The sequence below is a fragment of the Protopterus annectens genome, chromosome 14.part0 (genome assembly GCF_019279795.1).
Source record: "Protopterus annectens isolate FY-2018-M chromosome 14.part0, PAN1.0, whole genome shotgun sequence".
Taxonomy (NCBI): Eukaryota; Metazoa; Chordata; order Ceratodontiformes; family Protopteridae; genus Protopterus; species Protopterus annectens.
Window position 1 is genome coordinate 230,670,823 of NC_056748.1, and position 27,685 is coordinate 230,698,507.

At 42.6% G+C, this 27,685-nt stretch overlaps 1 protein-coding gene across 1 annotated transcript in view; it reads left to right on the forward strand.

The window, feature by feature from the left end:
- Window positions 1-27,685, forward strand: part of CFAP43 (cilia and flagella associated protein 43) — a 3,581,735-nt gene that overhangs the window by 1,571,030 nt on the left and 1,983,020 nt on the right. Inside the window, exon 16 of the mRNA XM_044055952.1 lies at window positions 8,157-8,287. Coding sequence (XP_043911887.1) covers window positions 8,157-8,287 — 131 coding nt within the window. The remainder of the gene's footprint in view (window positions 1-8,156; window positions 8,288-27,685) is intronic.

The window sequence follows — 27,685 nt, forward strand, 5'->3', positions numbered from 1 at the left end:
TTATGCAGCAGATGGAGTGAGCAGGGCAGTGGGTTCAAGAGTTTCCCCAAGGAGACACTCCTGGATGTGCTTATGTAACTTTGAGGAACCCTTTAAATCTACATTTAACAACACCTCCTTTGACGGTTCCTCTATGTTTGGACCAAAGGTAAAAGACACACTCACCAGATGCGAGCAGGAAGGAAAAATTCTCTCTGCCATGGGAGTACGTTTTTTCATCCCTTCTAGACCATACCCTAAGGGTCAGAGAGGCGGAAAAATGTGGTTCAAGAAATCTCAGAGATTTTTCCTGGATGGATTTCTTCTCCAGAGGCAGAGGAGGAGGAAGTAATGGTAGACGTCACCCTAGAGGCAGGGGGGGTCCGCAAAACCAGGGTAGCTGCCATTCCTTTCGTGGACATCCCTATAAGCACTCCTGAAGTGGGGCCCAACTGCGCTTCTCTGGAGCCAGTCGGGGGTTGCTTATCTTTGTACCCAGAAGCCTGGCACGACATCACACAAAACAAATAGGTACAAAGAAAAATTTCCAGAGGATACTCCATACTCTTCTCTTTTCCACCTCATCTAACCAAGAAAATCCCAGATGTTCCACCCAATCACAAGGATCAAGCAATTATAGAAGTCCAAAAGTTGCTTCAAAAGAGAGTCATCCAAACTGTCCCCGCAGACCAGATAGGATTCGGAACTTACTCCAGATTCTTTTTAGTGCCAAAACGAACAGGGGACTGGAGGCCCATTTTGGATCTCAGCAAGTTCAACAAATCAGTAAAGAAGTCCAAGCTCTGAATGGTAACACTATACTCCCTCTGTTAGGGAAAGACAATTGGATATGCTCCATAGACCTCCAAGATGCGTGCTACCACATAAAAATGGGCAGAGCATCAAGGAGTCCTTTATGCTTCCAGATGGGAACCAGTCATTACCAATTTCGTGCTCTGCCCTTTGGTCTCACCACAGCCCCCAGGGTGTTCACCAAATGCATGGTGGTAGTAACGGCTCACTTGAAACGTCTTGGATTTCAAGTGTTTCCGTACCTAGACGACTGGCTCCTGACTGCCACCACCAGGCACCTACTTCTACAAGCCAGGGATTCAACCATCTGAGTCTGCACTCAGCTAGGCATTACTATAAATTGGGAAAAGTCTGCCTTGTCACCCTCTCAATATGTGACTTTTATAGGCACAGAAATAGATACAGTCGCAATGATGGCTCGCCTTCCTACAGACAGAGTAGAAAATCTAAGACAGCAAATATACAGCCTGCTTCTCCAACACAAAGTCAAAGCGAAGACAGTACTCTAACTTCTAGGAACCATGGCCTCTACCATAACTCTAGTTCCGCTAGCCAGACTACATATGAGAATTCTACAATGGCTACACTTTTCCCAGTGGTCTCTCCAGCAACTGCCTCTATCTCATCCCATTTTAATAGCAGAATCTTGCAAAATGTACCTTCGTTGGTGGATCCAGTCCAATCAAATAATGATAGGGAGACCATTCATTCCTCGCCAACCCGTTGCTACTGTGACCATGGATGCCTCCCAGATAGGGTGGGGGGCATTATCTAGGAAGGACATTCCAAGACACATGGCAAGAACACGAGACTCACTTGCATATCAATGTTCTAGAGATGAGAGCAGTGCTACTAGCATTGCAAGCACTTCACGACTTTCTTCCTCTAGGGACAATAGCAATCCAATCAGACAATGTCAGTGGTATGGTATATAAACAAACAAGGGGGAACCAGATCATACCCCCTATGTCGAGAGGCTCTTTGTGTTTGGCAGTAGGCGATATCTTCCCAATGCTTTCTAGTTACAACGCACATCCCGGGGAGAACCGAAGTGATAGCCGAAAAGCTCAGCGGGGCAGTCTTGATGCCTCATGAGTGGTCTCTGAATTAGAAAATCGCAGAACAGATTTTCCGCAAATGGGGACAGCCTTGCTTTGATCTGTTTCCCACCCCAATGAACACCAAATGCAGCAGCTACTTATCCCCCCCGGGGGAGACACTGAGAGATGCACTTGTCCACAATTGGCCCTCGGGACTTCTTTATGCTTTTCCTCCCTTTCCGCTAATATCGAACATGATCCAGAAAGCAAAGACTTTGGGAAGCAGAATGATTCTCATCACTCCTTTCTGGCCTCATCAGATTTGGTTCCCCTTTCTCAGGCCTCACCTTCTGGACGATCCATGGACTCTGGACCCAGTTCCAGACCTTCTGACACATGTTAGGTACATTCCATCCCTGCCTCCACACCCTCAACTTGACAGCGTGGCTGCTCCACTTCCATCCCTAGTCAGGTGTCAGGATTTCTCCCCTGCAGTTACTCATATCTTGATGTTTTCTCAGAAACCTTCTATGAGAAAATTGTACGCTAACAAATGGAAAAGATTTTCTCTCTGGGCATGAGCTAAAAACATAGATCCATACACAGCCTCCATACCCTTAGTGTTAGAATTTTTAACCAAACTTTTTCATCAGGGATCAGCTGCTGCTACAATCAAAGTTCAATTAGCAGCTATCTCCAATTTTCATTTGGGACAACATGAACCTAATCTTATGGCTCATAGATTGTGTAGATCATTTTTGAAAGGCACTACCCTGCTAAGACCTCCTTTTCACAAACCTATATCTCCTTGGGATCTAAATTTTGTTCTTTCAAAACTTACCTCACCGCCTTTTGAACCTTCACATACTTGTGGTTTAAAGTTCCTTTCACGGAAGACCATTTTTCTGGTAGCCATTACATCCGCCAGAAGAGTGTCAGAACTGCAAGCACTCTCAGTCAAACCTTACTTGATTTTTCATAGATACGGAGTTTCCCTTCACACAAATCTGTCCTTCATCCCCAAAGTTTGTTCTCAATCTAATTTGAATCAAACTATCAAACTGCCAGTCTTTTTTTCCTAATCATTCAAACAAAGTGGAATATAAGTTCCATCAACTTGATGTACACAGACAGTTAAGGTTCTATTTACATAGAACCAAAGGGTTTAGGAGGTCAGACCAATTGTTTGTATCTTTTTCGGAGATGAGAAAACGTATGCCAGTCTCCAAAATAACATTATCAAACTGGATTTTAAATTGTATATCTTTTATTTACTATTCTAATGGCAAAGAACTCCAGTTTAAAATTAAAGCTCATTCTACCAGATCTATATCTACATCTGCTGCTTTTCAAGCCAATTGGCCTCCAGGGGCAGAGCCTCCTTTGGTTCCACGGTTCTTAGGAGTATATTCCCGTGAGCCACCCGAGAAAAAGGTGCTAGGGACGCTGTCCCATATGTAAGAATGAAGGCGAGATAGGACTACAGAACATAAAGAAGTTATGTACTCACCATAACGTTCCATGTTTGTAGTCTATCTCGCCCTTCATTCTTACGAACCCACCCACCTACCCCTGTCCATGTATCCTTGGAGGATCTGGAGACAAGATAGTGTCTATCTTCCCTAGTGTTGGAGGCCTTTCATCTTTGTTTTTCCTTGTAGAAATACCTTCTATTACTTTTATAGACAGCAGCAAACAAGATCTGGGTATTCTTACTAGTGCACTATGGGATAACCTAACTTGCCATGAGCCAACTTAGAGACTTCGAGCTTTGTAATCGGCCGAGTCTTGGCTCCGAACCCATATGTAAGAATGAAGGGTGAGATGGACTACAAACTAGGAATGTTCTGGTGAGTACATAACTTCTTTTTTTGAAGTCCCGCAGGGCACTGTGGAGTGGAAGAGGTTTAACCAAAAAAGCAGTCATGTTACTATGTAGGCACCATCATGGTTTTATGGGTTAGAACAAACTAAAAATACACAGTAACCAATACCCCAAACATTGTTTGACTTGCAACAAATAATAACAGACTCTCTGAACCAGATGCCATAACAAACCTTTCCACATATTCATTAGAAGTTTGAGCATTTTTGTTCCTCAACAGACTGGAACGTCATCAGAAACATTGTAACCAACTGTTACAAAGTTTTAAAAACCTTAAAGACACCAAACCATACTTCAGTTTAAAGGAATACACCTTAACCAAATAAAGTATTTGTGTGTGTGTGTGTGTGTGTGTGTGTGTGTGTGTGTGTGTGTGTGTGTGTGTGTGTGTGTGTGTGTGTGTAAGTAAAATGCTGCAGTTAGGGGACACTATATAATTAAGTAACCTACTCAGAGTCAAACCCAGTACCTTAGCTATGGCAGGAAAGAGCCTTAATCCTCCATACTAACTGCGAGGCCACTTTCAACTTCTTTCTTTTTTTGTTTTATTGTGTTAGATTACTGATGATCACAGTTTATTAATGTCAGTCATAGTTTAAGAATGTTGTGGTTCATAAAAATATGCTGATGCCAGACCTGTTGTTCTGTTAATTTTGTAAGTGGTTTAAAGTAGTCTGCTCTTATTTGTCTCCACTTTTGCAGAATGTTTCTGATTTTGCCTCATAATTATATCCTGCTCTGTCCTTGAGCAAATCATTTTCCAGAGTGTGGGGCAACTGGAAATTTGGGCTAGGCTCCACAATGCAAACATAGTAACTACTCTTGAACCAAAGTAGTTAAGATGTAAAGGAAAGAAACTGATTGCAGTAAACCTGAGCATCATTATACAAGCCATGCTGGTTGGATGTTATCTTTTGTTTCCATCCCTTGGTGAAGGGCCGATCTTGTCTCCTGAACCTGATTGACTTCTTCACATCAGTCTCCAGAGCTGTGGACGAGGGTATGGAGGTCCACACAGCCTATCTGGACCTCGCCAAGGCCTTCAACACCATCCCCCACTCTGGAATCATAGATAAACTTACTAAGCTGGGCATAAGTCCCTACATCACTCGATGGGTTGCCAACCGGCTTACTGACAGAACCCAGACTGTAAAAGTAACCGACTCCAAATCCAGCTCCGGACAAGTGACAAGTGGAGTACCTCAGGGTTCAGTTGTGTGTCTGCTCTTGTTTGGCATCTGCTTCTCTAAAATACAGGCCAACACTAAGGGACTCTGGCTAACAAAGTTCGCAGATGACTGCAAACTGGGAGCCATTACTGAATCCCCAAATGATGTGGGTATTCTACAAAAGGGCCTTACAGAAACAGATGCTTGGTGCCAGAGCCATGGGCTCAAGCTTAATGCCAGGAAATGTATAGTTATCCCCTTTGGGAAAAATCATGTACCCATGAATTACCACTTAGGTGGCAGTACACTAAACACCAAAAGTGTGATGAGAGACTTAGGGACACAGGTGGACAGTGGTCTCACCTTCAATAACCACACCACCACAACAGTCAGGAAATCCTTCTATGTGGCACACCTCATCACTAAGGGCTTTTCATCCAGGAAAAAGGAGGTCATTGTCCCACTGTACTCATCCCTCAATAGACCCATTATAGAGTACAATGCCCCGTTTGATATGTACCTCACAAGACATCCGCAACAGCTGGAAAGGCCGCAGAAATACCTCACTAAAAGAATCGCAGGCCTAAAGCAGATGTCCTGTGCAGACAGTCTGAAAAAACTCCAGCTATACTCTGTGGCATATAGTCTACTCAGAGGTGATCTCTGCTTAACATACAAGGCCATGTCAATCCCTGAGCTGTTGGACATGCTCCATTTAAAGAAATCCCAATCCCTCAGAGCCACACACTCCAGGGATCTAAACCTTGTCATCACAATGAACAAAACATGCTGGAGGAATAGGTTCCTGACCCAGTGACTCCCCATAGTGTGGAATTGACTGCCCATACATGTCAAGCAGAGCGCCTCCTTGGCCCTCTTCAAAAGGAACCTTGACGATTGGATGGGATATAGGAAATTCACCACGGGGATCATGTCAGTTGCACTGATAGACAGGGGTCCAGGGAAGTAAATATTGTGGGAAGAAATATCCGGGGAATTGTTTGGCTAGGCTTGTATAGGCCCTAGGTCCGATAGGCTAGTACCAACCTATGTTCTTTTGAATGTTGACAGTGCAATTTTTGTTTAGCTGTGAATAAATTTGACAGCATGAAGTCTGAGTTTAATGTTAATATTTTAACTATGTATACATTTTTATTTAGCTAATTTTTGCAGCCATACTGGTGTGAAATGTAGTGTTTTTGGGCTACAGTGGTTTGTCTAGCACTTAGTGCAGATGAGTACAGCTATGAGCTGTTAAAGAAGTGCTTCCTGTAGTATGTGATTTGATTCTCCCAACCTTCATTTGTTTTTTATGTGACTCTGCCAAGTTAATTTACTAGACAACACTCCTGGGCTACTCTTGAAAAGGGACTTTGGTGCAATGAACCCCTTGTAGCGTTGTAGGAACATTATTTGTTTATTTACCTATTTGTTTTACCAGGGTAGAATACTGATCAAAAAATGGGTTACCATAAAAAGTAACAAAACAATGTACAGTATTACAGATATATAGAGGAAAACACAAGCAAATATTAAATATCATAAGTTAATCTATTTACAGTTAAAAATTGGAAAAAAAATATTAATAGTGGGAGGGAGAAGAGGTGATGGAGTATAGATTAGTAGTAGATGATGGATTAGGAAAGGTTACTAGAGTGCAAAGATGAGAAAGAGTGGGGAGTACAATAAAATAAAATTTAGTTTCTGACCATAGTGACCCTTTAAGTTGTCTTCTTTGTGTCCATTTACAGAACAACTAGGCCATGCATTTATAGGCCTTGTTTTTGACATTCACGGTATTTGGAGTAGGACAATTATTTGCAGCTGGTGGGGCAGTCTATTGCAGATGTCATGGCCTTATATTTTCCATAACAGAGATGAAGTAAAAACTGTTGGTAGGATAACATAGTTAACTAGTTAAATAGTAGTCACTGTAAATATGGCATGCACTGTTCTCTGTCTCTGTGAATTATTACCTACTTGGGGTCAGCAGTTAAACACTAGCACAGCCTAGTCAGGGTTTTACTGTTTGCATTCATTCATTTTTGCTTGTTTTGTTATCAGTCTTTATCTCACTTTCTTTTCAGTCCTTTTCTCCAAGTCAACAAAGAAGGAATTTTATAATAAGATGAATGCTTGCATTAAAAGCAGTGCTTTGATTTGATTAGCGTATATGATGTTCCTGCTGGTAAAATGGCATCAGTATGAGGAGAAAAAGAACTAACAGACATAAGGAGTGAGGGTACCATGGATTGCAGAAAAAAAATAACTGAAACCATTAAATGAAAAGAAATCTGCAGTTCAGCCCCCACCTCCAAAGCATTATTCTTTTTTTTTTTCCTGTCTCTTTTCCCTTCCCACAATTGACCTTCAGATGTCATCAGCTCCTCTTCTTGCTTACTGGGTCTATGAAACTCACCTTATCTTCCTGTGTGCTCAACCCATCCCACATCTGAGGCCAATGAGGAGATCAAAGACACTGATGCAACATTATACTGCTGACAAGGAATGTGTCCGATCCCCACCACACTGCTGTAGCCTTGCAAGCTCTACAGTGGCTGTCTTCAGATGAGCATGTGCTGTTCCAGTCATACATACCCTCCAGGCCAAGCATTATACTGCTTGCAGTGTAGAGCTTGCCAGGTTCTTAGTTCTGCTATTGTAGTGATACAAGACATCCTCCCAACCTCCAGGAGGGGTGAGCTGGCATCGGCAACTCCCCATATTGTCATTCACTTAGTCCCTCCAGTGTCTGTGCTGCTAGTCAAACACTGGTTATTTGGGAAGCAGTCAGATATTTATCCCTACCTCTAAACATTGTTCTTCTTCTGCAGAAAGCATTATACACATACATAAATGCTAGTAGCAGCGTCATCATTTACACTCTCCTTTTCTCCAAGTCAATTCTGTAGCATTATATGTAAGAACTTTAACTTTATTATTATAACAAAAGCAAAACAGCTGTTGTTCAAACCACTGTTAGCACCAGCCAACGAGTGTTCACAGCTAAAGCATACAGCAGGAATTAGGCACAGTCAGGGCTCTCCTGGAGGAAACAAATTTACCCTGATAAAATAGTAATTTCTTCTACTGCTTGTCAAATAAAACTAGTTAGCTCTATTTTCACTGTTTCTGTTCTTGAATAAATTTATACCAACTATTATACCAAATACCCAAATGACTGCATTGATGTACTTAGCCGAAGTGTCTAAAGTTAACCACACTGTGAACATGGCTGCTACAAGTCAAAATGTCTTGTTCTACTTGCAGGAAGCTTCTGCTCATATTCAGTGCCACTCTTCCCGCACAGGTGGAATCCAGTCAGTAGCTCTATCAGTGGATGGTCGGATCATTGTAACTGTTGGAAACAGTGATGGTACACTTGTTTGTCTAACATGGAGGTAAGCAAAAAATAAATGCAAGAATTATGCATATGACATGTATACCAGTAACATTAAAAAAAAAAAGAAAACAATATTGATATCCTGTCTTCATTACTTTTTTAGGACTGCCACTACTTTAATAAAATATTTTGTACTAACTACTACTATTGTATTTTTTAATGATATTTTTTGTATGGGGTTGCCGTGACACCTAGTCCTCATATAACACTTCATATGTATATTGTCTCTCTCTGTTTAATTTCTTCAAGTGTTTTGGGTTTCTAATACCATGAAATGAATGAACCCCATTCCTGAGTCAGGATATGATTAAAGTTTGTGAAATTAGCATTGTTTCTATTGCTGATGTTAGCCAAAAGTGCTTTTCGCAGCACCTGGAATGTGCCCAGAAATTACTCCTGCAATTCATATGGAGTTAAATTTATTGACAGCATATCTGAATATGACTGTAAATTCTTTTTTATTAGACCTGTTGCTCCTACTGCTGTTGGAACTATCTGGGTATCTTTCTTCCACATTGCTCTTGTTTTCACCTGCTAATCTTGGTATTTTATAACTTTGCGTCTCTTTCTGCATATAAGACACTGTCATCACTGGGTGTAGCAATTTCAGTGATCAGTGCTACTTTCATCTTTTTTTCCTTGATTACTTTATCTGGTTTTCTTGCATCTGTCTTTTGAACTGTTGGTGATCCCACATGATATAAAGTTCATCATTCTCTAAAATGTTTTTTGATTAATTTTTCCAGTACTTCTTAACTACTTCAATATTATAGTGTTTGTACAATTCCCAGTGCAACAGTCTTGCCACATTTTTGTGCCCTCTGCCATGGGTGTATCACACCTCACAGCAAGATGTACGATTTTTCCAGTTCTTTTTAATAAACCTGGATTTGTCTGTTTTTCCTACATGTTCAATGGACTTTGTAAAACAACTTGTACATAGCCACTGTCTTGGGCCACCATTAGTAACCTTCCATCTTTTGGTTTTAATTCAACTCTCCTTAACCTTTCCTATGTCAAATCCTGGTAGACATGAGGTTGTTCCAGGAGAACTCTGTACTTGCAACAATATTTATGCCTTTTTCACATTTCTTTTCTTCATATATGATCCTTCTTATATTCTTTATTTTGTTTTTTGGCAGATTCAGTTACTGACTGATTTTTGTTTACTTCTTGTTTGATTTCCATTCCAGCTTCATACCAAAATGTTTCTGCTAAACTTAGCATAGAGGTTATCTTAGATGATTTCTCCTCATATTTTAAAACTTTCACCATATTTAGATCTGGGAAGGTCAGTAGATATATATGCAGTCTCCCAACTGCAGATCTATACATGCAATCAGTTTTGAGGAGACACATACCTCCTTCAGAACAACAAATATATAATCTTGGTATACACTGACTTTTCTGTCTTTATCATTCCGTCTAATGGCTATTCACTGTATAGCCATTCGTTGAACACCTATTAATCGAAGCCGCTCTTCATCGAACAGTGAATTTTAAGTAGGGCAAACAAGCAGTTGGCCAATCGAGTGACTGCAACAAAAAATAAAATTTAAAACCTGCCGGGGGAGGGGCTATGCCCCCTACCCACCCAACCAGTGCAGGGGGCTGTGCCCCTCACCACCCCAAATAAATATACTAACTCCAAAATTGCACTACAGTGGGGGAAAGGGCAAATTCCAGACAGTGGCCAACCGCTGGTTTGCCCTAAAACATTTTTGGGTCATCAACAAATTGCTTATTTTGTACCTTTCCTTTATATTTATCTGCAGATTTTCTAAATGTTTCTGCCTGTGCTTATATTTTTAGTTTGTTATTTGCAATATAGTATGAAAAACCCTGGCCTGTTTTGATACTGTACACCACTTTTACCACTTCTGTCTTTCTAAGTATTTTTGATGATCTGTTCCGCCTTCCATATTATTCTTCTTTATAGTTTTCTCTGTTCCGTGCTTCCATCGTGGAATTTTATTTCTTCCCTTCCTTTTCCATATTGTTCTGTGTTTTGTGGTAGGACTTTAATCTGTTATTAATTTAGCTGCATAGTAATATAGCCTATTTAATTTAGTTCTATCACAAAAATCTCTTAATTGTCCTAATTAATGCATTCATCTGTTTTACCAAACTACTAACATTTTGGGTTTTATTTACTTATTGTATTTCTTTCATCAGTCTTAGTATGTCTTGCCATCTCTATTAAATCAAGCAGCTTTTCCCATAGATCATTTTTTCTAGACTGAGGGCACCTTCTTTGCTGTCCATTTCCTGCAAGTATTCTACAATAAGTTCCAGAACATCTTCCTGTGGCATATCCTCTTCAAATGCACCCTTCTTCATCTGCTGCTCCTTCAAATTGGAGCTCATTATCCCATCATGTAACATTGTCTGTGACAAGCGTGCTGCTGTTTCCTGCTCTTGCACTTGTTTTGTAACTTCAACAATGAACGTTTCTACCATTTTCTTGCAGAAGGCTACAGATCATCTTCATGTGGCAAGTCTTCAGATGCCTCTTGCTCCATAGGACTCATTGTTCCATCGTACTGTGACACTTACCTGTTTTGAATTTACTACATTAAATCCTTCACTTTGCAGATAATCCATCAGAAATCAGTTTCTATTTGTTTAACTTCTTCCTAACCAATCCCATTTCTGTGTTCCCCCTTTGTTTTCATAATTTTTGTGTTGTAACATTTTCCATGTCCATGTGCGTTTGTCTGTATTTCTCTTCAAATATCTTTACTGCTGCGTTTTTTATATATTGACTAGCTCTGCTTTTTCCTTTGCATAAATATTGCATCATACCAGATCTTTTTCCCATGTCCATGTTTTTTTTAATACCTTTCAAAAATCTCTGGGTTTTGTGTTTTATATTTTCACACTTCCCCTGCTGTTTCTTTTCAGGTGGGCCAAAGGTTCTGTGTCATTGTAATGTTTTTTTGTACGAATTTATTGTATTACTGAAAATAAATATTTGAAGCTTTTGATAGTTTTTCTTGTGCAAGTATTATTCTTTTCTCTAATTTCTCTCTCTATTTATTTTATTATTATTTATTTTTTTTTTTACATTTGTTGACCCGGAAAGTCCAACTGGATCAGGAAGCCATTTTCAGTGGAGGCCCAGGGAGAAAAGCTCCGAAAAGTAAAAGACAAATGCAGTACAGTGATAATTACATTTACATATGGAAGTGTGACTTACAATACATTACATGTGGTGCTGTTTACATACAGGCAGTCGGTATTCATATACAACAGTAATATTTACAGTCAAGAACTACAGAGTGTATAGATAATACACTTGGTTTATGTACTTAATCTTTCTAAATATCTTTTGTCTGGAAATTCAGAGTTTCTTGCATAATAATACCAATACATAGATGTTAAGTTGTCCATCTCGCCTTCATTCTTGCTGGATGGGTTCGGAGCCGATCCTCGGCTCCGACTCGGCCACTCTAAAAGCTCGAGAGCTAGTTCCACCGGCTCGAGGCTCCCCCATATCCCACAATGCTAGGCGGTAACACCTCAGATCTCGTTTGCCGCTACAGCGATCGAGGTGCTTTTTCAACCGGCTCGTCAGGTTAGTTGAAATATTTAGTTGTATCACTAGATAAGACCCCCTTTTAAGTTAGTTTTTCCTCATAGTTTTAAAAAGTTAAATAGTTTTCTCCCCTTTTAGCCAGTTTTTCCACTAAAATTCCTAATTTTATTCCCTTGGGCTTTAGGCCCAGTCCCTCCCTTCCTTAGTAGTTGGAGTGACTGTGTTTTTGTAGGGATTTAATTACTAATTTTTAATTTAAAAATTTTACAAGTGTAATCGGTGTGTGTGTGTGTTTGTGGTTTCACTTGGACTTTCTTGGACATGTCCAAAGAATCGAAGGTCTCGGGCTTCAAGAAGTGTGACTCGTGCTGTCAGAAGATGTCTCTGACAGACGATCACACTTCTTGTGTATACTGCCTGGGGCCTTTACACCTGCAGGACTCATGTGCTGTTTGCCATGGCTTCAGCCCTAGAGTCCTGCAGGAGCGAAAAAATAAACTTATATTAAGGGGCTTATTGAAGCCTGAGGGTCCCTCGACTCAATCCTCGGGGGAAACCCTCTAAGCCTTCCAGACCTTCGGCTCCGGTCTCTGAGCCGTCTTCTGGGGGTCCTAAGGCTGTTCGAACATCGGCTCCGGCCGGAGCCAATGAATTTCAAACACATGCCCCTACTATTACCTCGGCTCCGGCCGGAGCCGAGGAAGACATAACTGAGTCGGCTCCGATCAAGTTGTCGGAACCGACATCTAGAAAAAGGTCCCGATCTCCATCTATCGGCTCCATTCATTTGGCTCCAGCATCACCTTTGCTGTCTGAACGGAGCCATAGATCTCACTCCTCTAGGTCTTCCAGACTATCGGATCATGACCTTCAGAGAGTAGTGAGTCGACTTCTTAAGTCCGAGGCACTAGCCCAGATGCTTCAAAGTCCGACTCAACAGTCGAGAACTATTCCCATTACTCAAAATGTTCCTCCTCTGACTCTTTTGAGTTCGGAGCCGGGGCGGCTCGGGCCCGAGACTGTGGTGGCATCGGAACCGATACCTTTGTCTTCGGTGCCGTCGTCTGCTCCGATGTCTTCCTTGGAGGAATCTCGGCTCCTTCTGCCCCTCCCTCCACGGTGCCTCCGGTGATTTCTGCTCACTCTCTCATCCCCGACCGTAGAGAGCCAGCTCTTCAAGTTTCCCCAGTGGGGATCTCTTCCTCTTCCGAGGCCTCTCCTGACCTGGTAGGAGAGCCCCCTAGGAAGAGGCAGTGCAAGAGGAAGCACATTGACTCCCCTGAGTCTGTCACCTCTGACACTGATTTAGAGGATTCTGAAGGTTCCCCTCGTTCCCCCTCTGAAGATGTCTCCTTTGCAGACATCCTCGAAATCTTAAAACAGAGGGGGAATTGGCCAGCCCTCAACCCTTCAGAGGATGAATCAGTGTATCTTGAGGCGTTCGGCTCTCGCCCTTCCACCTCCTGGGTGTCCCCTCCCTTTGACCCCCTTATGCAAGTGGTGGCAAAGAAGGCCTGGGCGGCTCCTGATTCAGTGGAACCCACCCCCAGGAGACCATCAAAATTCATCACTGCCCCCAAGGACAAGGAATTTTTAACCAAAGGCATCTCTGTTGATGCTATGGTGGTGGCTGCGGCCACCAAGAAGGAGTTAGCTGATCCTTCAGTGCCTGTTCATCCTCCTAACAAGGAGTCTAGGTCGATGGACAGGTACGGGAAGCGGATGTTCTCGTCAGCGACCTTTACTATGCGATCGCTGAATTACCTCTGTCATTTCACTCGTCTTCAGAGGGATTTGCTCAAGGAAGCGAGCGAAATGTTAAAGGACCCAACAGCTGCGGGTTTTCAGGATAGAATGAACTCTCAGCTGGCAACCCTTAATTCTATAACTAACTCCTCCATGCGCATCCTTTCATATGCGGCTGATGGAGTGAGTAGAGCGGCAGGTACAGGTGTAGCCTTGCGTCGGCACGCCTGGATGCGGCTATGTAACTTTGCAGACCCTTTCAAGGCGTCCTTCACTAATTCCCCTTTGATGGATCATCCCTCTTTGGTCCTCAAGTGAAGGAAACCCTGACTAGGTGCGAGACTGATGGCAAAACTCTCTCTGCCGTCTGAGTCCGTTTTTCTACTCCTTCTAGGCCTTACCCCAAAGGCCAGAAAGGGGGAAAGATGTGGTTCCGCAAACAATCTCAGGGAGATTTGCCTGGCGCACAGAGTTGATTCCCCTCTAGAGGCAGAGGGGGGAACAATAATGGTAGACGCCATCCTAGAGGCAGAGGGGGCCCGCAGAATCAGGGCAGTCGAGAATCCTTTTCCGACAAGCCCTTTCAGCATCCCTGAGGTGTTGCCCGACTGTCCACCTTCGGAGGCAGTCAGGGGAAGATTATCGCTGTACCCAGAAGCCTGGCTATCCCTAACTCAAGACAAGTAGGTACAGTCTATCATTTCCGAAGGCTACAGAATCCCATTCCTTTTTATTCCGAAGCAATCCAAAAAATCCCTTCCAGGCATTCCACCCAGTCAAAGGGAGCAAGCAGCATTAGAAATTTCAAAGCTGCTTGCAAAAAGAGCCATTCAACCAGTTCCAGCAGACCAAACAGGATCCGGAATCTACTCCAAATTCTTTTTGGTTCCAAAGAAAACAGGGGACTGGAGACCCATTTTGGATCTCAGCAACTTGAACAAGTTTGTCAAGAAAACAAAGTTCCGGATGGTCACGCTGAAGTCCATTCTACCCCTTTTGGGGCGGGACAACTGGATGTGCTCAATAGATCTCCAGGACGCGTACTATCACATCAGAATGAGTCAACGCTCCAGGAGATTCCTCCGCTTCAGGCTGGGAACCAGTCATTTCCAATTCAGAGCCCTGCCCTTTGGTCTCACTACAGCCCCCCGAGTGTTTACCAAATGCATGGCAGTGGTAGCCTCTCATCTGAGACGACAAGGATTCCAGGTGTTTCCGTATTTAGACGACTGGCTCCTTACAGCCCCCACCAAGCATCTTTTGCTTGTCGCCAGAGACTACATCTTTCACACATGTCAGGCACTAGGCATTTCAATAAATTACGACAAGTCTGTCTTGTCGCCTTATCATGTTATTTCCTTTATAGGCGCAAATCTAGACACAGTCCACATGTCAGCCAGACTCACAGAGCAGAGAATAGCAGACATACACAGACAGGTCTCTCTTGTCTTGCAGAGCAACAAAGTCAAAGCCAGATTGATCCTGAAAGTCTTAGGGATTATGGTGGCGGCTATCCCTCTTCTACCATTAGCTCGCTTCCATATGAGAATTTTACAATGGATGCTCTTCACACAATGGACTTTCCAATGACTTCCAATGTCCCATCCTATTCGGATAACTCAATCGTGCAAGAATCATCTCTCTTGGTGGATCACATCTCCACAGCTCCACCTAGGGAGACCTTTCGTCCCTTCCCCTCCGGTTGCTACAGTGACAACGGACGCCTCCCTGATCGGGTGGGGGGGGGGGCATTACCAGGGCAGGACAATCCAAGGCATGTGGCAACCTTTCGAGTGCCACTTGCACATAAATGTCCTAGAGATGAGAGCAGTGCTTCTAGCGTTGCAAGCCTTACAAGACTCTCTTCCCAAGTTAACTATAGCAATTCAGACAGACAATATGTCTGTAGTGTGGTACATCAACAAACAAGGCGGAACCAGATCTTACCCCCTATGTCGAGAGGCACTCAGACTGTGGCAATGGGCGATTTCTTCTCAGCGGTTTCTGTTGGCAACGCACATTCCCGGGAAGTCCAATGTGATTGCAGACAAATTGAGCAGAGCTATTCTCATGCCTCACGAGTGGTCTCTGAAGAATTCAGTGTTGGAGAAAGTTTTTCGAAAGTGGGGCCGGCCTTGCTGCGACCTTTTTGCTACTCCCCAAAACAGCAAGTGCGACGATTTTTTCACTCTCTTTCCCCAACCAGGCCACCCCAGCAGAGACGCTCTAGTACACGATTGGCCCCGGGAACTTTTGTATGCCTTTCCTCCCTTCCCACTGATATCTCAGCTAATACAGAAAGCCATCGCTCAGAAAGCTTCCATGATCCTTATTGCCCCTTACTGGCCTCGACAGATTTGGTTCCAGTTTCTCCACCGTTATCTGTTGGAGCAACCTTGGCATCTGGACCCAGTTCCAGACCTCTTGACCAATCAGTCGGGTCAGTTGCACCACTCCCTTCCTTCTCTGAACCTCACAGCGTGGTTCCTCCAATTCCAACTCTAGCCAGGCTTCCTCTGATATCTCGCTCAGTTAGAGATATTTTGATAGCCTCTCATAAATCTTCCACTCGGAAGATTTATCATAACAAGTGGAAACGTTTTTCCTATTGGGCGCAGTCAAAGAATATAGATCCTTTCACTGCTTCCATTCAATCAGTTCTAGACTTTCTAGCCGAACTTTTCCACTCAGGTTCGTCTCCGTCTACCATCAGAGTTCAATTGGCAGCAATATCGAACTTTCATGTTGGAGTCTCAGAGTCCTCCATTATGTCTCACAAACTCTGCAAAGCCATTTTAAAGGGAGTTTTTCTTCTCAAACCACCAATCAGGGATCCTCCTCCTCAATGGGATCTCAACTTGGTTCTGGCGTCTTAATTCTTCCCCCCTTTGAACCTGCGGCTTCATGTTCAATAAAGTTACTATCTTGGAAAACACTCTTTTTAGTAGCTATCACTTCAGCTAGAAGAGTCTCTGAACTCCATGCTCTGTGTAGTCGACCCCCTTATCTGGTGTTTCATAAGGATAGGGTGTCCTTATGTACTAACCCGTCCTTTTTGCCCAAGGTAGCTTCACTGGCAAATTTGAATCAAACTATTGAGCTTCCTGTCTTCTTCCCTAATTATTCTAATAGGTCAGAACAAACGTTACACTGTTTAGATGTTCATCGCCAACTTAGGTACTATTTAGACAGGACCAAACAATTCAGGAAGTCTGATCAACTGTTTGTTTCTTATGCAGAAAGCAGAATGGGCCTTCCAGTTTCTAAGGTATCTCTCTCTAGATGGCTTACTTCATTGATTACCCTTGTGTATGAGATCAGACATCAACAGTTGCCATCCAAACCCAGGGCTCATTCAACTAGAGCTTTAGCCACTTCTATAGCTTTTCAAGATAGGCTGCCTATTGATTCGATTTGTTCTGCAGCTACTTGGGCTTCTCCCCATACCTTCATTTCTCATTATAAGTTGGACTTGGCCTCTAGAGACCAAGCCAACTTTGGTTCCACTGTACTCAAGAGTCTGTTCCGATAGGCCACCCGGGACAAGGTGCTAGGGACACGGTCCCATCCAGCAAGAATGAAGGCGAGATGGACAACTTAACATTTAGATGTTATGTACCTACCATAACGTTCCATGTTAGTTGTCTTCTTCTCGCCTTCTTTCTTGCGTCCCACCCTCCTTCCCCCTAGCCAGGACAGACCTAGAGGAGTTTTCTTTTGTTCCTTTTATGGAATTTCTTGCTGGGCTTAGCTTTCAAATGAGATCTGAGGAGTTACCGCCTAGCATTGTGGGATATAGGGGAGCCTCGAGCCAGTGGAACTAGCTCTCGAGCTTTTAGAGTGGCCGAGTCAGAGCCGAGGATCGGCTCCGAACCCATCCAGCAAGAAAGAAGGCGAGAAGAAGAGAACTAACATGGAACGTTATGGTAGGTACATAACTTCTAATTTCTTCCTTATCCTCAATCATCCAACCTGAAATCTTTATAGCTCTCTTTTGGCTTGTCACTTTTTGTGTTTTTTGTGGACTGCTGCTTCCTTCTACAGCAGGGGTGCCACTCCCCCAAGCCTTCCCTAACCCAAATGTAGGAATGTTTCTGTGTCTTGAGGATTCTACAGTGGTATTTTTTTTCTAGTCCTGGTACCAGTCATATACCAGGATCGGTCACTTTTTTTTATCATAGGGCCTGTGTACCCAGCTGTCTTTTTTATTTTTTTAACCTACCTCTATCCATGATATATGCTGCATAACATGCAGTCAATGTATCAGTGTCGTCTTGGTAAGAGTTTATGAAAGCAGGGTCCACCAGATGAAGGTACTCACCAAGAATTGAGGATGCATCCAGTTCCAGCAGTACTACTCTCCTTTTCTTGCTGATTTCATCATCTCTCCATTTGGACCCAAATTGTCAATATTGTCAGTATGCAGTCTGTATCAGTGTATCACTCTATAATGTGGGTTATGTAATGGTTTCAGAAAACCCTTCTTGTCATTTTTCTGGGCTCGTAGAATGTATTTGCTCTGATAGTGGCAACTCCAAAAGGGTTCCCCGCAGTAGTGGTGCTGTGGTAGCGTTGTCACCTCACAGCAAGATGTTGTCCCATTCGATTCTCAGCTAGAGCATCTTTTCTGTGGAGGCATGCGTGAATGAGCATGCCTTCGTTGAAGGTTGTGCATCAAGGCTGGTAACTCGGCACATAAAAATCCATTACCAAACATTAGCGGACCAGAGTTCCGCTGTGGCTACCCCTAACCGGGATAAGCTGAAAGACACAACAACAACAAAGTGGCAACTCCAAAAGGAAACACATATTTTCATTCTAACACTTTAATGAGTATTGCATTTTCTTTTACTGTGGTAGTATGAGTTCTAACTCATACATGTTAGTTCCTCATAACCTATCTACCTGTAATTTAAAAGCATGAAAGAAAAATAGCTTTATATTTATGTATTGAGTGAATATTATTTATTGTTAACTTAGGTTGTTCATTGGCTTGAAGACCATTTTTAGTGGAGGGTCAGGAAGTAAACTCCAAAAGGTATTAGTTGTATATACAATCAAGTAATTCACATTTGGGATTCATAAGTGAGTGTTGTGTGCAATCTTTATTATCAGGGCTTCACTTCATGGGGGTGACTCATAGATGAAAAGGAATGCATTACAGATTGCCTTTAAATGTCAGCATCCTTCACATAATCACTAATTAGTGTCACACACTGCACTATTAGTTTATGAATGCCGGGCTATAATTAACAGAAATAAAGATTGGTGAAGGTATTAATGCAGATAATCCTGATATATACTCCCTCTCTTTCCTTCTTTCCCTCTCTCTGTATACGTGTGTGTGTGTGTGTGTGTGTGTGTGTGTGTGTGTGTGTATATATATATATATATATATATATATCGAAAGATCAAAAGCCCGAATCCATTAGCACCGAACACAGTTTAAAGAAAGCGCTTTCATCAAAGTATGTTAAAAAAAAAAAAAAAAAAAACACAAAATCTACCTGAATGCAGGGAGGCAAGCCATCCTGCACTCCCCGATGTGGGGGGCTGTGCCCCCCACCCCCCACTTTAATATTCTCACTTGTTGTTGTTGCGTCTTTCGGCTTTTCCCGGTTAGGGGTCACCACAGCAGAACTCCGGTCCGCTAATGATTGGTAGTTGATTTTTACATGCCAAGTTACCAGCCCTGGTGCACAACCTTCAATGAAGGTATGCCCGTTCACGCATGTCTCCACACAGAAGACACTCTGGCTGAGAATCGAACCGGACAGCGTCTTACTGTGAGGTGACAATGCTACCGCAGCACCACCACTGTGGGTACTTTAATATTCTCACTCCGAGGCATCGTAGTATGACTGGAACAACAAGCATACTTATATATATATATATATATATATATATATATATATATATATATATATAGAGATAGATAAATGTAGCAGGTGTAATACACAAAAGATTTTTTTTTTCAAGTTAAGTGCAGTTTATTTACAGTGAAAAAGTCAAAGCAAAGTTCATTTTCAACATAAAAGAAAATAAACACACATTTACTCAGTGTACTTCTTGCTACTTACAGCTCAGTTCAGTGTTTAGTAGCTATCTTTTCAAGTTTCTCAGTTAAACAGACCACAAGCTTCATATTGTAAGCCTGGTCAAGCTGTCGTAAAGTTTCCAAATGTGTCCATATTAAGACTTCTGGGACTCCTTGACTAAATCCATAGTTAGGCTCGTGGTACTCGTTCAGTAGACCAAAAGGACTTCCTGTAGTTCTCTCTGTATTTTCTACATATTCTTCTGGTCAGGGTCCACCAACAGTGTCCATTCTTGGTCTTGAAATCCCTCTCTGTGAGAAGCAAGCAGCTCTAACATTGTGTGCTTCAGCTCTTACTACTACTCTATTAACTCCTTATTACTACTCCTACTTTAAAAATTTCCAGATCTTCATCAGTTTTTTTCTCTCCTAGCTTCCAAACTTCCACAGAAATACCATCTATTCCTGGGGACTTTCCTGTAGATTGGTTATACATCACCATTTTTATCTCATCTCCTCCTATCCTAATGGCTAGTAATTGCTCCAGGTATGTTCCAGGTGAGGCCTAAACTCACAACCTTGTGGCATTGCTTTGTGCTGCTTTATAAGTTGTTGTGTCTTTCGGCTTATCCCGGTTAGGTGTCGCCACAGCAGATCTCCGGTCCGCTAATGTTTGGTAGTGGATTTTTACGTGCCGCGTTACCAGCCTTGACGCACAACCTTCAACGAAGGCACGCCCATTCACGCATGCCTCCACACAGAAGACGCTCTAGCTGAGAATCGAACGCGACAACGTCTTGCTGTGAGGTGACAACGCTACCGCAGCACCACTACCGCGGGTTGTGCTGCTTTATAAGTACAGCGCACTAACCAGTTGTGCTACTGAGCCTCAACTACCTCTAACCTTGGCATAATTAATTTTTCCATAAACTTTTCTGTTAGTACCTTTTCTTGATTTCCATATTTCTCTGCTTTATACATATTTTCATACAATTTCTGAAATATTTTTAGTACTTCTGCAGTAGCTCTGGTTATCTTTGTTGTAGGCTTTCTAAGCTTGGTAACAACACTTTCTACTTTCTTTTGCCCGAGTGGTTGTGGTAAAAGTTTTTCTGGTTTTCTGGTCTGGAGTTATCAAAAAACAGTTGCATCTGATGCTGTCAATTTTCATTCATTCCTCATCAGTTGGGTCTAGATCTGATCCTTGAATCTGACTCTGCCATTATTTTAGCTCGTGGCCACCAAAAAAACTCTCAAGCTCCTCCCTTACCCATAATGTACCAACCCCTCACATACCTCAGATCTCTTTTGCCACTTTTGCATTTGGACATGGTCATCTTAAGCTCTCGAGTTTAACATTTTTGGATGTTTATTTCAACTTTTTTGCTTTATTTAATTTTTAACTGTTTTCTATTTTTAAAAAAATCCTCATTTTTTACATGTTTAGTCTAGTTTACCATAGTCGGTATTCCTTTTTCTCCCTTACACTTTTCTTAGTGTAGTATAATTTACCATTGTTGGTAAATTTTTCTACATTTCTTCTTTCTATATTTTTCTTATAATGGTAAAAACAAAACAAAACAAAAATTCTACTATATTTGTCTTCCTTGGCATCATTAGAATGTCTGAAAAAGGCCCTTTCTGGCTTTAAGAAGTGCCAGAAATGTGGCACAAGTTGTCTTTATCAGATGATCTTGTTTTATGCTTCTACTGTTAAGGCCCAGACTATCTTCAGAAACACTGTTCTATCTGCAAAGCTTTTAATCTGTGAGCAGTGGTAGATAGAAAGAATAAGTTGATAATGAAAGGATCACTTCTCTCATCCATTTCAGAAGCTATTTCTGGGGCTCAGTCCCCCCAACCCAAGACAAAGGATCCTTCATCTAAGTCTTCAAGGCCTTTGGTGTCCTTGACTCCATCATCAGATCCTACTACAGAATCAACAAAGAAAAAGCACAAGGCAGATCTAAAAATTGCTGTTGCCCAGCCAGCATTGGAGTTGACAAAGGCTTCCTCAGATCCCAGCTCTTTGGGTATGAGGCCTTTGCCTAGGGAAAGGTATTCCCAATCTTTGGACCCGGTACCATCTAGAGTTCCTTCTCCTTACCTTGAATCACGCCGACACTCTGGGTCTCCATTGCTGGCTTCTTCTTCTTCTTCCATAATGCTGTCCAAAGCTGATGTGGACAGAATGATGAAGTTTCTGTCAGCACAGAAACAGGTGGGAGTTCTTCCGGCTCCTATCCCTTTGGGTCTGGAAGCCTGTGTTTCTACTATTCCACCAATATCAGCTCCTTTTCTGATCTGACCTATCATTTTGGAGCCCCTGGATCCAAGCCTTCTAGATCCGCCTGGATTGGATCCAAAGATGTTGGTATCTTTGGCTTTGCGTGCACTGGCTCTGATGTTTTGGGAGCCAGATGATTGTTGGAGCTGAAGCATCCTTGTTGGATCTGAGGCATTAGAGTTGACTCCGAAGTTTTTGGAGCCATCTCTTCCTCTCTGAGCCTCAAAACTGGACAGCTCAGCTCCATCTTCCACCTTGGATGAATTATCTTCGGGGCAAGGAGCACCGATGGAGTGCGAGTGTGGCTTCTTGGCTGCATTTGCTTCCTTCTCCCCAGAGCGCTCTGCCTTTTAGGTGTTGAAGAGAGTTTCCTCTGCTGCAGCAGGACAGAGGAATCCTGCCCCCTTGGATCTTCCCCCTGGATCCTATGTATCTCTGCACCTTAAGCCCTATCATTTTATGCCACAGTGACAGCCAGCCCAAAGTCTCCAGGTTACCCAGCAGGATGTTTCTACATCTTCCAACACTTCTCCAGAGCACCCCCCATCATGGAAGTCCTTAGGAAGAGGAAGTACAAGAGGAGGCACTTAGACTCCCCTCAGGAGTCAATCACAGAAGATACTGATTTTGATGAAGGGGAAGGGTCCCCAAGATCACCAACTGAACATGTCTCTTTTGGAGACATCCTTGAGATCCTTAAGCAGAAAGGTGGTTGGTCCACCAACAACCTCTCTGCAGAGGAATCTGTATTCCTGGAGGCCTTTGGGGCTGGCCTGTCTACCTCCCGGGCACTGCGACTTGATCTCTAGGGGGACGTTGAAGGAAAGGTCTGTTGTTTTTGTTCTTTTATGTAATCTAATAAATATATTCTGATATATGTTACAGCTTACAGTTGCTTGGTCATTTTTTGTTTGGATACTTTGCAATTTTTGGAGCCGTGCATTTACCTACATGCAGGGACCTATTCTGGTGTGAGATGTGAAAGGAGCCTGATACAGTTGAGCCAGTCCCCAAAAGACTGGATTGGATTCTGGCACCCCACATGTAGGAAGAGAGTTTTGGAACAAGAAAGTGCCTGTAGATGCTATAGTTGTAGAAGGAACTTGCTGAGCATAGTTCTGTCCATCTCCCTAACAGGGAGTTTAGGACATTGAACAGATTTGAAAGCACGTGTATGCTTCAGTGACTTTGGTCGCTGAACTACCTGGCACACTTTACAAGACTACAAAGGGACTTGATAAAGAAACTGTCAAATTAGCTTTCTGGGTCCACTACTGCTGAGACTCAGACTTCTCTGTACTCACAGTTGGCTACTTTACAATCTGTTTCTAATTCATCTATGAGGCTTTCCTGTCATGCAGCTGAAGATACCTCAAAGGTGGCAGGTTCAGTGATTTCCAACAGGAGGCATGCCTGGATGTGCTTGTGTGATTTTGTGGAGTCCTTCACGTCCTCGTACATCAATGCACCCTATGTTGACAGTTCATTGTTTGACCCTAAAGTGAAGGACACACTCTCCAGGTGTGAAAAAGATGGCAAGACACTCACTGAAGTGGGCGTATGTTTTTCAACCCCTCAAAGAACATTCTTGAGTCAGTGAGATGGTAAAAAGCAGTGGTTCAGGAAGTCCCAAGTCCTTTCCAAGCTCCATGTGGAGATGGCTCCCCCAGAGGCAGAGGGGAGAATTTGAATGGAAGGTGCCACCCACACTGCAGAGTAGGCCTGCAGACCCAGGGTTCTAGAGATTCCTTCTCTGACAGACCCTTCCAGCACTCCTGAAAGGAGGCACAATTGCCCCCCTCTGGAGGCAATTGGGGGTTGATTATCCTTGACAGAGAGCCTGGCTAGATATAATAAAAGATACGTGAGTGCAGAAGATCATTTCCAGAGGTTATATAATTCCCTTTTCCCTTCCACCTCCATCTGTATGCAAATTTCCCAGTATTCCACCCAATCAGAGGAAAGCAGCAGAACTAGAAAAACAAAAGCTGCTGGAAAAAAAGAGTCATCCAAGAGGTCTCACCAGAGCAGATAGAATCCGGAACTTACTCAAGATGCTTTTTTAATGCCAAAAAAAACAGGGGCTGGAGACTGATTTTGGATCTCAGCAGCTTGAACAAATTAGTTCAACACACACAGTTCCAGATTATCATGGTACATAGACCTTCAGGATGTGTACTATCACATAAAAGTGAACAGACAATCCAGAAGATATCCATGCTTCCAGCTGAGAGCCAGTCATTGCTAGTTCAGAGCACTGCCCTTTGGCCTCACCACAGCCCCCAGGGTATTCACCAGATGCATGGCAATGGTAGCAGCTCACTTCAGACTTCAAAGATTCTGAGTGTTTCCATATCTGGATGACTGACACATTACTGCCCTGTCTAAGCATCTATTAATAAGATCATGAGATCATGCACTCCAGACTTGCTCCCATCTGGGGATAACCATAAATTGCAACAAATCTCAGTTAGAACTGTCTCAAACATTGGAATTCATAGGAGCAAATTTCAACACAGCTTCAGTGACAGCATCTCTTCCCCTCTCAAGAGTACAAACAATCAGATTTCAGGTCAGAAAAATAATTCACAGTACCACAATCTCAGCCTAATTGATTCTACAAGCCTTGGGATCAATGTCAGTGGCTACAGTCCTAGTCCCTTTAGCAAGATTTTACATGAGAATTCTTCAGTGGAAGTTAACAACACAATGGTCTATTCTTTACCATCACATTTCAGCCCAAACAAGAATCACTCACGCAAGCAAGAGATACCTTTGGTGGTGGATTCTATCAGAATAGGTTTTACAAGGCCTCCCTTTCATTCTCCCTCAGCCCAAGGCCAAAGTTCCCACAGACGCTTCCCAGATTGGGGAGGGGGGACTTCCTGGGGAAAACAGTCTAAGGTGCTGGGTCACCCAAAGAGGCCAACACGCATATCAATGTCCTGGAAATGAGAGCTGTGCTCTTAACATTGCAGGCATTCCAGGACACTCTTTCTTTCGGGACCACTGCAGTTCGGACAGATAGTATGTCAGTGGTTTGGTACATCAACAAACGAGGAGGAATCAGGTCTTGCCCCTTGTGTCAAGAAGCTCTGAGTGTGGCAATGGGAGATCTCATGCAACCATTTTCTGATAGCAATGCACATTCCAGGGAAGTCCAGTGTGATAGGAGACAAATTGAGCAGGTCTGTTCTACTACTTCACTAGTGGTTAACATGGCAGAAATGATTTTTCACCAATGGGGCCAGCCTTGTTGTGATCTCTTTGCATCTCCCCTAAGCAGCAAGTGCAGCAGCTTGTTTGCCATGATCCCCCCACCAGTGGAATCACTGGTACTACACAATTGGCAGCCTGGCCTCCTCTATGCATATCCTTCAACTCCATTGATCCGAAAATTTCTGCAGAAAGCTTTCTGTTTGAAGAGCAAGGTCATCCTCATTCATCCTTTCTGGCCTTGACAGATTTGGTGCCCCTTTCATTGGCTTCAATCTAATTTATCCACCTTGGATTCTGGATCCAATTCCAGACCTGCCGTATCACCCAACAGGCATGTTTCATCTGGATATCTCAAATCTAAAGCTGACAGTGTGGTTTCTCCACTTCTGATAATAGCCAGGCAACCTATGCTCTTGTCTCCTGCCAGTCACATATTGCTGTGTTTCCATAAAGCTTCCACAAGAAAACTTTACAGAAGTAAATGGAAGAGGTTTGTTTTTTGAGCACATCAGAAACATATTGACACTTTTTTCAGCCACTGTACAAAGTGTCGTCGAATTTTTGGTAACAGTTTTCAATGAAAGGAGCTAGCTCCTCTACCATTAGAGGTCAATTAGCAGATTATTTCTAATTTTCACATTGGACTAGACAATTCTATCATGGCTTCATCTAAACTTTGTAAGGCTTTCTTGAGAGGTACCTTTCTTTTGAGACCTCCTTATAAAGATCCAACTCCTCCATGGGATTTAAATTTGGTACTGCAGGCTCTGATTTAAAGTTTCTGACCTGGAAGACTGTCTTTTTAGTCACCATCAGCTCTGCTAGAATTACTTCAGTACTTCAAGCATTGTCTTCTAAACCTCCCGACTTGATTTTTCACAGGAATAGAGTGACATTACGAACCAATCCTTCTTTCCTTCCTTCCTAAGGTGGCATCAGAATCTAACATCAGCCAGTCCGTTAATCTGCCAGTTTTCTTTCCTAAGCTTGTAAACAAAGGTGAATATAGGTTGCATTTATTGGATGTTCACAGACAGTTGCATTTCCACTTAGAGAGAACAAAAGAAATTAAAAAGATGGATCAGTTATTTGTCTCCTTTCTTCTTCTTTTCCCTCCTTTCAGCTACTCCCATTAGAGGTCACTACATCGGATCATTGGTCCATAGAATGAGTGACAGTAGTGTTTTATGGTGTTGAGTTGTCAAACTGGCACCTAACCTTCCTCAGAAGGTACACACAGTCAAACCTAGGGCCAGTTTAGAATGTCCAATCTACCTGCAGCCTGTCTTGGGAATGTGGAAAGAAACTGGAGCATCCAGGGGAAACCCATGGGAACACATGGAGGACATGCAGACTCCACACAGAAGGCACCCCAGCTGAGAATCAAACTGAAGAACCTTTTGCTGTGAGGTGACAATGCTAATCACTGTGCCGCCCAGCTATTTGCCTCCTTTACAGATTCTAAATTGGGTAAATAACTTTCAGAGGTAACTTTAGCCAGATGGCTGACAAATTACATATCATTTGTCTACAATAATTTGGGTCTGTCCTTACTAAAATCTTTGAGAGCCCATTCAGCTAGGTCCATGGCTACTTCTTCAGTGTTTCTATCCAGGGCTTCCATTCATGGACAACATATGCACAGATGGAACTTGGGCCAATCCCAATACCTTTATTACTCATTACAAATTGGATCTGGTCTCGAGGGGAAGAGCAGCCTTTGGCTCAACTGTGCTCAGGAATATCCTTCTTTAGAGTCCATAGGGATTTTAGGTTGCTGAGGACTCTGTCCCAGCTGTTGAGGAATGAATGAAAATTGACATCATCAGATAAAGGAGTTATGTACTCACCATAACGTTCCTTCTGTGGTGTCCATTTTCATTCATCATCAACTCCCCACCCATCAACCCCAACCATTTCACAATTGATTTCTGGAAGAATGAGAGTTTACAAGGACACCACTATCCTTCATGTTGAGCTCCAGATATGGGGTCTTCTCTCAGGAGTTTATATTGGTACTCCATACTTTGTCAATCAGCAAACAAGATCTGAGGTATATTATGAGTAAGGGAGGAGCTCGAGAGAGTTTTTTGGTGGCCATGAGCTAAAATAATGGCCGAGTCGGATCTGAGGGTCAGATCCGGACCCAACTATCGAGAAAGAATGAAAATGGACACCACAGATGGAACATTATAGTGAGTACATAACTTCTTTTTGGCAGCAGTCTTTCTTAACTCATTCATATTATTGAGGTAATCCTTAATTTCTGTTTAGCATTCTGCAATTTCTCCTCTTTTTGTTCTGTGAGATTCCCCTATTTTGCAATACTTTAAACTTTGTCAGTCCCTCTAAATAATTCTTGTTACTTCTTAACTATATCTCTCTTTCTTTTATTTCCACCCTATTTTTAAATTTCACTTTAATTTTATCCCACTTCTTAGTTATATTTTCAGAAGAAATTTCTATCTTCCCTAATAACTCCTGAATAATTTCCCCTACTCATTCCTTAAATTCCTCTCTTTTTAACAGGTAGATGGGAAAGTGCCAATGTCTCATTTTTATTTCATTA